At 46.0% G+C, this 12,183-nt stretch overlaps 1 protein-coding gene across 1 annotated transcript in view; it reads left to right on the forward strand.

Moving 5' to 3' along the window:
- The window catches only part of LOC126249208 (popeye domain-containing 2-like), a 775,033-nt gene that overhangs the window by 605,090 nt on the left and 157,760 nt on the right, over window positions 1-12,183 (forward strand). Inside the window, exon 3 of the mRNA XM_049950862.1 lies at window positions 9,668-9,770. Within this exon, the coding sequence (XP_049806819.1) occupies window positions 9,668-9,770 (103 nt within the window). The remainder of the gene's footprint in view (window positions 1-9,667; window positions 9,771-12,183) is intronic.

The raw sequence follows: 12,183 nt of genomic DNA on the forward strand, positions 1-12,183 counted from the left end.
CGGCCGTGCCCTTTCAAAGGAACCATCCCAGCATTTGCCTGGAGCGATTTAGGGAAATCACGGGAAACCTAAATCAGGATGGCCGGACGCGGGATTGAACCGTCGTCCTCACGAATGCGAGTCCAGAGTGCTAACCACTGCGCCACCTCGCTCGGTCTTTTACTTTTGCCATATTTTGATATATATAACACAAAATTAAATAACCTAGATGGTGTGACGGAATATATACTGCAATCATTCCATAAAGACAAGTAAATAAGTATCCGAAACGTGTCACGTAAACGTAACTCCACACTTTGTCAAGCCAGCACATACGCATTGTGAATTATGAGAACAATATAATGCCAAGCAACACATACCTGAATTTCACGTTCTGATGTTAATTCGTCCTCAGAACGTGGTAAATACTCAGAGTGAGAACTAGAGTCTGTCTCTTCGTCACTGTTTTCCGCAGAAAAGTTCAGTTTCTTTTTAGAAGCCATCTTCATCACATTTGTTATGTTGCTTGACACAGACTTGCCGATACGGAACATACGTAAAGCATTCGGGTAAGAACAGAAAATTGAAAACAGTGCATCTCGTGAGATTTTTGCAGAACCACTTGACGCTTTGATCTGCAGTATAACTCATTGTACAGAATGACACAGTTAGTTTCATTTGTCCAAAACTGTGACCCCCTCAATGGTTTTTGGATTATTGTATTTATCACGTTATGTTAGTATACGCTCTTAGCCTGTCAGTAGTCTTTGTTTTCTATTTCAGTTTCGGCTAAGAATTGTGGTTGCTTTCTACGGTTCTGGCACCGTAACTTTCCCTGAATAGCACATTATATTTTAAATTATGTATTGTTGTCGTCTTTAACGATCTGATCGGATATTCTTCAAATTTAAGAACTTCGTTCCCAGAAGATAACTTGGACACACATAGAACATGCATGTTTGTTTTCTAGCCTACAGACTAATGAAGCCTCGATTTCAGGGCAGTTTTGTTCACCTACTAGGCGATGGCTTAAGCACTTCTACATTTTTAATTCAGATACCCACACCTCGGTCACAATATACATCTTGTCCAGTCACCTCCGAGATGCGTGTCGCAGTGTTAAAGACACTGATTGGAGTTCTTCGCGATTTCCCTAAATCGCCTGAGGCGAAGGTCAAGGCGGTTCCTTCCCTATATTTTCCCAACTCTAGAGAGTGCTAAGTCCCGAATGTCCTAATTGTGGACGGAACGTTAAACCCTAATTTCCAATTTCCCTTTTGCACAGTCACAGGACATAAGGCTCATTCTGACTGTCCACCACCCTCAACATCTCAAGTCGTAGAAATTAACTTTAAAAAAAAGTTGGTATTGATTAATCTTACAAAATCCATATCCTATACAATTACCGTTATCGGATTCACAAAACTGTCATCTTTTTTTCCTATAGGTACGTACTCCGCCGCGCGCACGCGCGCGCGCGCGCACACACACACACACACACACACACACACACACACACACACACACACACACACACTGCTTAATCTTCCTCTTCTTATGTATAATACAAGGACTTGCCGAAACAATATTACGCAGAATAGCTGCTATACTGAGTCCCAAAGGTGGACCCACGCGCTGTGAAACCGGTGGTCATAATGTTTTGTGTTTTAAGTGTATATCTGTATTTCTTTTCTTCGTTTCCGTATGAGAACTTTGCCCCAATCGTTTTTAAATATGTTTTTGGTACACCCTGTATGGTACCCAAAATTTTAAATGAAATAGCAAACCATCTGGTAAGTATACAGGGTACTCCCTTTACAGACTTCCGTGACTTGTAGAAGGGGAAGAGTAGGCAATAGTTTGAGTTGAAACCCACGTCCGGGAACGTACAGTTTTCGTGCTACAGCCGCTTGAAAAGACATTTGCTACACTATGTGATCAAAAGTATCCGGACACCCCCAAAAACATACGTTTTTCATATTAGGTGCATTGTGTTGCCACCTATGCCAGGTACTCCATATCAGCGACCTCAGTAGTCATTAGATTTCGTGAGAGAGCAGAATGGTTCGAACGTGGTCGGATGACCTAGGTCCACTGTTTCCGGTGTGATATTGAAGTGGAAACGTGAAGGGACACGTACAAAAGCGTACAGGCCGACCTCGTCTGTTGACTGACAGAGACAGCCGACAGTTGAAGAGGGTCTTCATGTGTAATAGGCAGACATCTATCCAGATCATCACACAGGAATTCCAAACTGCATCAGGATCCACTGCAAGTACTATGGCAGTTACGCGGGAGGTGAGAAAACTTGGATTTCATGATCGAGCGACTGCTCATAAGCCACGCATCACGCCGGTATGTGCCAAACGACGCATCACTTGGTGATAGGAGCGTAAACATTGGACGACTGATCTGTGGAAAAACGCTGTGTGGAGTGACGAATCACAGTACACAATGTGGCGATCCGATGGCAGGGTGTGGGTATGGGTATGGCGAATGCCCGGTGCACATCATCTGTCAGCGTGTGTAGTACCAACAGTAAAATTTGGAGGCGGTGGTGTTATGGTGTGGTTGTGTTTTTCATGGAGGGGGGGCTTGCACCCCTTGTAGTTTTGCGTGTCACTATCACAGCAGGGGCCCACATTGATGTTTTAAGCACCTCCTTGCTTCCCAATGTTGAAGAGCAGTTTGCAGATGGCGAATGCATCTTTCAACACAACCGATCATCGGTTCATAATGCACGGCCTGTGGCGGGGAGGTTACACCATAATAACATCCCTGTGATGGACTGGCCTGGACAGAGTCCTGACCTGAATTCTGTAGAACACCTTTGGGGTGATTTGGAACGCCACTTCGTGCTAAGCCCCACTGACCGATATCTATACCTCTCCTCAGTGCAGCACTCCGTAAAGAATGGACTGCCATTCCCCAAGAAACCTTCCAGCACCTGATAGAACGTTTGCGTGTGATAGTGGAAGCTGTCATCAAGGTTAAGGGTGGGCCAATACCATATTGAATTCCAGCATTACCGATGGATGGCGCCACGAACTTGTAAATCATTTTCACCCGGGTGTCCGGATATTTTTGATCACATAGTGTAGGTAAGTAAGCAACAGGGCAGTCATTTTGGGGGATTGGGGGAGGAAGGGGTGCTTAGGTCGGATCGGCTGATGTCATCTGAAATCTGACCTGGTTCGAGCATTATTCACGTGTCTGTGAGTGTTAGAGCAACTTAGGTGAGTACAATTATATAGAATACACCGAGAAGATCCTTCTCTAGGCGAAGCTCAAGGTATCAGAAGAGCTGCTCGTCGTCGTTATCAAGATCGTTATCAAGATCGTTATCCACAACTTCGGACTCCATCGCACACCTTTTTCGCCACAATAACGCAACGTTGCCGAGAAAGGGGTATCTTCACCGGCATCGGGCATGACTATCGTGCTCCAATGAGACGCAACACACACGAATGGAAGAGGCCGTACTGCATCACGTTGAAGAGAACATCAGCCTTCGTAGGTGGTCACCACATCAAACCTTACTTGTAGTGGATCGGAATGCTAACCCTCCTTTGAAAGGGGCAAGAACGATTTAAAAGTAAAGAAAAGTCTTTGAGAAAACTGATTAAGTTTCCTTTTTGTTTCTTTGGTTATTAATGAGTTGAATTGAAAACAATGTACTGGGTCACGCCTAATAAATTATTTGTAAAAGTGTTCGCGTTACCAATATGTTTTCCGATGGTGGTGGCACGGAAACGGTACGTTTTCCGGACAAGGATTACGATTCAAAATATTGCCTACTTACCCTGTATAGATCGTAGAAGTCCGTTAGGGGAATTTCAGAGCACTCTGTATACGTTTATGGTATGCGAGGTGTGTGAAAAAAGTAATGAGACTGATTTTTTATCTACCATAAGTTTTTTTCTTTTTTTTTTCAAATAACAGTATTGTCCCCCTCAGAATAGTTCCCTTTGGTAAATAAGCATCGGCTGAAATGTTGTTCGCATTGTTGGTAGCAGCGCTGAACTACTTCAGCTGAAAGGGCCTTTAACATGTCAGTCACATTCTTTTGAATGTTCTCCAGTGTCCTAAAATGACCTCCTTTTAAAACATGTCTCAATTTGCGAAAAGAAAAATGTCATAAGGGCTTAAATCAGATGAATAGGAGGAGTGGGAGGGGCTATGGAACAACAGAAATATCTTTCGAGGTAAAAAATTCCTTGATGGAAGTGACTGTGTGATATAGGGCGTTGTTATGATGCCGCATACACTTGTCTGCAATGTCCGGTCTCACTCTTTTCCTGAGCCTTTCAAGGACATCTTTGTGAAATACTTGATTGACAATTTTAAATCTTTCGCATGTGCTAAACTTCGGTCAAAATTTGATACCCATCATCCTTATTGTTAAACGTCGGTCTGAGCCTCACAAAATCGCGCATACGTACGTTCTCGTTGGTTTTTAAAGTTGAATGTCTCCCTGAGTGAGGTTCACCTTCAGCACGTTCTCGACCTTCCAAAATGATTTATGCCAGCGAAACACTCGTGCGTTTGATAAGGAATGTTTCCCGTTGACCTCCTCCCCCCCCCCCCCCCCAGGGGACTCACGGCTCTTTCGTGAGTTCGTGCATGACGCACATGAGGCCTCGAGCTGTTGCGACCCATTCTTCATTCCCTGGCTGCATTTTCTTCACCCTGCCTCGTCCCTCCCTATCCTCGCTCCTTCCCCGTTGCCACCTCCTTCCCCTCTCTCTCGGCGTTCTAATTTATGTCGACCTGGCAATCAACCTGGTTCCCTGTATTGGTTGCAATTTTGTTCCTTTTCCTGTTCTTTCATCCTTTTTGGCGTTTAGGTCCCCACTTGAGGTTTGACCTCCACTTCAAAATTTCCCGTTTTTAGTGTGAGCCATGTGGGGAAGAACTCCCTCCCTAGGATCTACGATGTGGATTCCTCTCCCCTCTCCCTTCCCCACTGTAGCCTCCTTCCACCCTGCTAGGTCACCCGCACGTGTCGCTAGTCCGTGTAGTGGGGCTGTTATGTACCCATATGGCTGAGCCCTCTGACAACACAGAGATCACACTAGTGATACCTGAGCTGTTCCCTCCCCATGTATGCCAAGGAGTGGTTGCTTATCTTCTTGGAGCATCAGAACTTCAGGCAATGGTCGCTGTCCCAGATAGCCCTTGCTGTGGCTGAGTAGCGCCCATGGGGAGAGTCCCTGGTCGGAGTGGGTGGTATCAGGGCGGATGCTTGGCGCATGAAGCGTATCAAGCTGCAAAAATCTGGCCGTTCTCAAACGGCCGTCTCTTCGAATGGTGAATGATCCTTGAATGCTGCTTCGTATGACCTGGCAACCTTCCCTTCCCTGGTTACACCATGGGAGGGGGGTCAGGCTCGCCGTCTTGGGATGAAACCCTTTCCCTGTTACCTCGTCTGTACTAGGACGAATGGGGACACATTCACTGTTACAAAGCCATTGTTTTTCGTGGAAAATATAGAGGACAAGTTTGGTGAAGTGGAGTCTCTTAGTAAGATGTGGTCGGGCTCCCTGTTGATCAAAGTTGCTTCTGCTACCCAGTCCGCAGCTCTTCGTGTCTGTGATCGACTTGCCAATGTCCCAGTGTCTATCACTCCTCACCAATCTCTGAATATGGTCCAGGGAGTAATTTTTCATAGGGACCTCATCCTGCAAACTGATCAGTAACTCTGGGCTAATCTAGAGCAGCGTGGCTTTCGTTTTGATCGACGTGTGCAGAAGGGTCGCAAAGACAATCGCGCTGGTAATGGCGCCTTTATTCTGGCTTTCGAGGGGAATACCCTTCCAGAGAAGTTCGAGATCATGTGCTAGAGATGTTATGTGAAGCCGTAAATCCCTCCATCTATGCGGTACTTTTGGTGCTTGCGTTTTGGGCATATTTCTTTCCGCTGTACAGCTGACGCTTTGTGTGGTGACTGTGGCCACCCAGTCCATGAGGGAAGCCCCTGTGTTCCGCCGCCTGTGAGTATCAATTGTGCTGACCGCCATTCCCCCCGCTCGCCGGATTGCCTGGCTTACAAGAGAGAAAAGAAGATCCAAGAATACTAGTTGCTGGATCGCCTGTCTTATGCTGAGGCTCGCCAAAAGTATGAGAGACTCCATCCAGTGTCACTATCTTCAACTTTTGCCTCTGTTACTTCATTTCCTTCTCCCTCCTCCTCCTCCTCCTCCTCCTCCTCCTCCTCCTCCTCCTCCTCCTCCTCCTCCTCCTCCCCCCCTCCTCCCTCTCCTCCCTCGTCCTTACCCCAGCCCTGCCCCACTCTCCCCTGCCCCTCCCCTGAAGTTGCCATGATCTCCCGTCAGAAGACTGTTACCACCACTCGGGCATGAGACGCATCATCTGTGCACCCCAAGGTCGCCCGCTCTCTTTCGGCTCCAGATCTTGCAGAAGCCTGTACTCCCACTGTGCCCTGCCAACCTCCACCTCAGAAAGAGAAGAAGAAGAAACATAAATCCCCAGACAAGGTGCCTCCAGTGCACCAGGAGGTGCCATCTCCCCCTCGCAACCTGAGTCTGACATCTTATTTATGGATGTCACACCATCCTCGTCGGTGACAACTACTGACCAAGTGAACTGACCTCCTCGTCGGCTTCTTCATATCTGCTTTTGACTCAGGCCACACGATCACCCAGTGGAATTGCAATGGATACTATCGTCACCTACCAGAAATGCAACGTCTGGTCTCCTCTTATTCTCTGTTCTGTCTCGTTCTTCAAGAACCGCATTTCCATGATAACCTCTCTCCAACTTTTCGTGGTTCTCGGGTGTTCTGTCAGAACCATGCTGGCCCCTGGGTAGCATCTGGTGGAGTCTGCACTTTGATTCATTCCGATGTCATTAGTGACTGGACCCCCTAATACCACCTTGCAAGCGATAGTGGTTACAGTGCAAACGACTGTGGTAATCACCATTTGCAATCTCTGTCTCCATCCAGGTAGGCCACTTGCTTACGTTGCACTATCCACCATAATCCACCAACTCCCGCCACAGTTTCTCCTCCTTGGGGAATTCATTGCCCACCATCCACTGTGGGAGAGTGTCACTTCAATAGGTAGGGGTATCCTAATTGACCAACTTATTAAGGACCTCGATTTGTCTCTCGTCAATGATGATTCCCTTACCCACTTCAGTGCCACTCATGGCACCTTCTCTGCTATCGATCTCACGATCTCCTCCCCTGCCCTCGTGGCTTCCCTACATTGGTCATCCCATGATGACCTTTCTCGCAGTGACTACTTTCTGGTGATTCTATCGTTCCCCCGCTGCCGCCATGCAGAAATGCCCCAACATTGGGCATTCAGCAGGGCCATTTGGCCTTTATATACGTCTGCTGCCCACTTTGACACCCTCTCTTGAATTCCATTGATGTAGTCTTGCAAGGCATCTCTGCCACTATTCTTCATGCTGCTGGCACTGTTGTCCCCCAATCCACAGGTCCCCCTCGTCGTCGGCCAGTACCGTTGTGGACCAAGGATGTCGCAGTCACTGTTCAGGACCGCCGACGGGTGCTGCAGCTATTTAAGCGATACCCTTCACATACCAACCTCCTCACTTTTAAGCGTCTGCGTGCTAAGGGTCGTTACCTTACTAAGCGGAGTAAAACGGAAAGCTGGGAACGCTATGTTTCCTCCATGGGGACGTATGCCTTTTCATCGCAGCTTTGGTCAACGCTCCGTAGCCTTCTGGGTCGCCAGCGACAGTCAGCTGTCCAGGGTCTAAACCTCCAAGGTGCTCTGTGCACTAATCCATCGGTCCTCGCAGAACACTTCGCAACACACTTTGCGACAGCATCATCATCCTCTTACTACCCTACTACATCTCTCCGAAAGGAACGCAGAGTTAGGCTTCCGTGGTCTCCTTCCGATTTTTAACCTCGAGTTTTTGTCTTACTGGTTCTTCTGGGTTCGAGTTGGCACTTCAATCAGCGCCCATCAGATTAAGGAGAATGGTATCCCACAGGGTTCTGTGCTAAGTGTCACACTTTTCCTTATTTCCATCAATGGGCTTGCGACCTCTGTTGGGCCTCTGGTTACCCCAGCGTTGTACGTCGACGATTTTTGCATGTGGTGCAGCTCCCACTTGGTGCATCTGCTGAGCGCCAGCTCCAAGGCGGAATCGCGGGACTGATGACCACGGCGTTTGGTCCCATAACCCCTCTCAGTTAATCAATTAATCAGTCCCGTAGACCTGTTTCAAATTTTCGAAGGTCACACTCGGGGTTCCCCAAGTTTAACACAAAATTTGATGGCATTCAGTTGCTCTAAATTCCGCTGTTCCATTTTCGTAACACGAACAAACACAACTTCACTGGTGGTGCTCTCAAGAATCACATGATGGCTGTATGAAGCATAAACTCGGACTGAACATGTGGAAAGGATGAACACACCGGCCTACACAAGTAGACCAGCACAGCGTTGCCATATCACTCACAGTGACGCACCAGGCTGAAGATACCCATTTGGTAAAACACTGTGTCCTGCTGTGTGAAGTAGTCCGTAACTGCCTGCTGCACATCCTCGTCTGACAGGAATCGTCGGCAATGCAAGGCCTTATTTAAGGGGCCAAAGGTGTGATAATAGCATGGGTAGAGATCAGGGCTATAGGGCGGATGCTAGAGTTTCTCCCACTTGAGTTTGCGTAACTTTGCGTTACGACATTTGCGATATGGGGGCGTGCGATATCATAGCAGCACTCCTTGGAACACCATTCCGCAACGGTGGTTTTCGAGAGACAAGCTCTCCCCAATGGATGTCTACCGGCGTTTGTCCTTCGGCAGCTAAGAAAAGAATAACAGCATGTTGTTCCTTTTTGGTCGCATTTGGTAATAACGTCGACATAGTGCATGTTTCTGTATATGCTGCAGCAACGCCCTCAAACGGAAAATATTTGATCGCCCCTTATATTAGAGCGGGAATGGATGGGTTAGAACAAGCAAACCTACATGTTTCTTTTAGGAACATAATGACGTTTTCGGATACCAGGGAGACTATGATGTATATAAATAAAACATTTTCGACCTGATAACTTCGTCGTTGAGCATCCATAAGCTCTAAACTTAGACATAACACTTTTAAATTTGTGTTAAGCTCAAAAATTAAACATTCACGTTGTAAAAATTGCAGTATGCGGAGTTTGCCTCAGGCACTGCACTACGTTACTAGGCGTGGTCCTATTGGACGGAATTGAGCCATTGGCTTCCACTCACGAAGTTTACCGTGACACACACATCGCACTTCTACCTCCGTCTCCGATCCCTTACATATTAAAAGCATATGCTGAAGTGATAGTTGCATCAAATTGCAGAAAAACCGTAGAACACTCAAGAGCCGAAAACCGAACATCGGCATCTGTACCCATCTGCATCGCCAAATATAACGTCGGTTTGAACGCTTATCATATTCTTGTATAACTCTTACTAGTAGGTGGCATAATTATCATATTTTTCCATGAATTCTTTGTAATGCACTGTTTTGTGTTAACAGACATATTGGTTACTGTAATCTGCTGCTGAAAACGTTCATTAGTAAATTGGATGAATCCCGATGTAACATGAACTGCCTCATTTGTATCGTTATTCAGCGTATTCTGATCACATTTACTAAGTATCTCGCTGGCTTCTTCGACATAACATAATACCGTGCATATTTCTGTGCAGGCTCGTAGTGTCTCAGAACGGCCGGGCGCTGCACATAGTATTCCCACACCAATTCCTCGACTCGCCGGAGTGGTTCGGCGTGTCTACTGACGAGTTCTTCCAGGTAAGATCTACTATCCTAAGGCAACAAATGGAAAAACTGCACAATGGCTAACAGTTGCTTAGCGCTCATTGTAAAAATATCAAATTATTTTTCGTTTATAGAATTATTAATTAATTTTGTGGTGTCAATTGTATAAAGTACTGAGGAATTCCTCAACTGACTTTATGGAAAAAATCTTAAACCTGTATAAATTATTAGCAGAAAGGAAATGCCATCGATATATTTTGTTTTATGATATCACATATGAAATCTACAGCGTGTTGGAGTACTTCAACGTTAAGTTGGTGAAGAGCCATAAGTCGATAAGGTTATGAGAACGAGTAATAATACCTTAAACGAACCGAATTTAGTAAAGGTGTGCTCGAATTAATTTGTAATACGTGTACAGTGTGCGCTGAAATTCATGTGCTTAACACCTTCGCAACAATGACGGTTTAAATGCGTCGATCAATGCACGTTTCTGTTTTCATAGAGCTCCTAAAAATGGTTCAAATGGCTCTGAGCACTATGGGACTCAACTGCTGTGGTCATCAGTCCCCGAGAACTTAGAACTACTTAAACCTAACTAACCTAAGGACAACACACACATCCATGCCCGAGGCAGGATTCGAACCTGCGACCGTAGCAGTCGCACGGTTCCGGACTGCGCGCCTAGAACCGCGAGACCACCGCGGCCGGCATAGAGCTCCTAAAAACATTTTTGTAGGAGCCTTACGTTTTCATGCTCTGAAATACATTGATTGTGGCGATCATCTCTGGTGGAAACTAGAGTAATGCCCACAATTCCCTCGACGTGCGCTAGTAGGAAAAAAAAAAGAAAGCATGGGAGACTTTCAATCAAGTAGAGAAGTAAAGCACTTCTCCCAACAGCAGATCCTGCTAGACCTACATGTTGCCCAAAGTCCGTAGTTAACTGTTAGACTCCATCATGCTAGAACCAATAGTTGCAGCGCATTACAAACAGCCCAGAAAATTCATAAGCGCTATATGCGGGAATTGAGTGTAAGCTGTTCCAGTCAACAATGCTGGCAGATTTGGTGGGCTTGGAAGACGATCATCAGCCGCAGATGTTCACGGGAAACCTTTCTTGATAAGTTCCAGTAGCAATTGCAGTTGGGTTCTGAATAGTCCCACGTGTTCTGAATGTTTAAACAACAATTGCACATAAGGGAGTCATCGTCAGGAGATAAGCATGTGCACTGTAGACCGCTGCATGCTGAAGACTTGCTGTTTTGGTGCTCCACGATTTTCTGTATTTTAAGTGTGATAAACTGATGCTGCACTGTTCATCTTTGGCACGCTAGTGTAGAAATTTTCACAGATTCAACTAAGTAAAAAGTCTGTACATTTCGCACGTTTGTTTACAGATACAAGCCTACTTTTCCTTTGTGATGAGGCCACATGTGTCAGTTCCGAGTTGAAATTTTAGGTTCTGATATTTTACTGTTTGTGTCGTTTTCCCACAATATTTCGCAGATTGTGTCAAGCCTTATGTATATCGTCAGTTTAAACTAAATTCGTGCTTTTTAGAAATTTTTTGCAGTAGTACCCTACTTAAACAATTTTTCCCTAATTACATTACGAATTTACGTGATAGGATATATGTATGTTTGTGAGCTACCTTACGCTTACGAGCGTCATGTGTAATACGATTTTTTGAAAACCATTAGTCATATCGTTTTCCATTTCGTTTCTCCCTTCAAAAGCAGTTTATATTCAAAATAGGTTTACTTCCTGTCTATTGATTGCTGTTTTATTATTATTATTATTACTACTACTACTACTACTGGCAACGGCCTTGCCTCAGTGGATACACCGGTTCCCGTGAGATCACCGAAGTTAAGCGCTGTCGGGCGTGGCCGGCGCTTGGATGGGTCACCATCCCGCCGCCACGTGCTGTTGCCATTTTTCGGGGTGCACTCAGCCTCGTGATGCCAATTGAGGAGCTACTCGACCGAATAGTAGCGGCTCCGGTCAAAGAAAACCGTCATAACGACCGGGAGAGCGGTGTGCTGACCCCATGCCCCTCCTATCCGCATCCTCACCTGAGGATGATACGGCGGTCGGATGGTCCCGATGGGTCGCTTGCGGCCTGTAGACGGCGTTTACGTTTACGTTTACGTACTACTACTACTACTACTACTACTACTACTACTTCATGACCAATTCCGGGCTATATCGCCCACTTTCAGAACCTTTTTCGTAACTTCTGCGTCCAGTATTACACTACTGCTGAAGTGTGTAGGACCCATACCAAATAGGAATAAAGGGAGTCATTGTGTGTATACAAAGAACGGCAGTATGAATTGACGGTCAGAGTTGCTTTAACTCGTAGAAGAACGTCACGCAAATGCCTAAAAATCTAATTTGGCAGAAGCTTGAAGATAGGCATCAATTATTCCGCGGAAGCCTA

This window comes from Schistocerca nitens, chromosome 3, assembly GCF_023898315.1.
Source record: "Schistocerca nitens isolate TAMUIC-IGC-003100 chromosome 3, iqSchNite1.1, whole genome shotgun sequence".
Classification (NCBI taxonomy): domain Eukaryota; kingdom Metazoa; phylum Arthropoda; class Insecta; order Orthoptera; family Acrididae; genus Schistocerca; species Schistocerca nitens.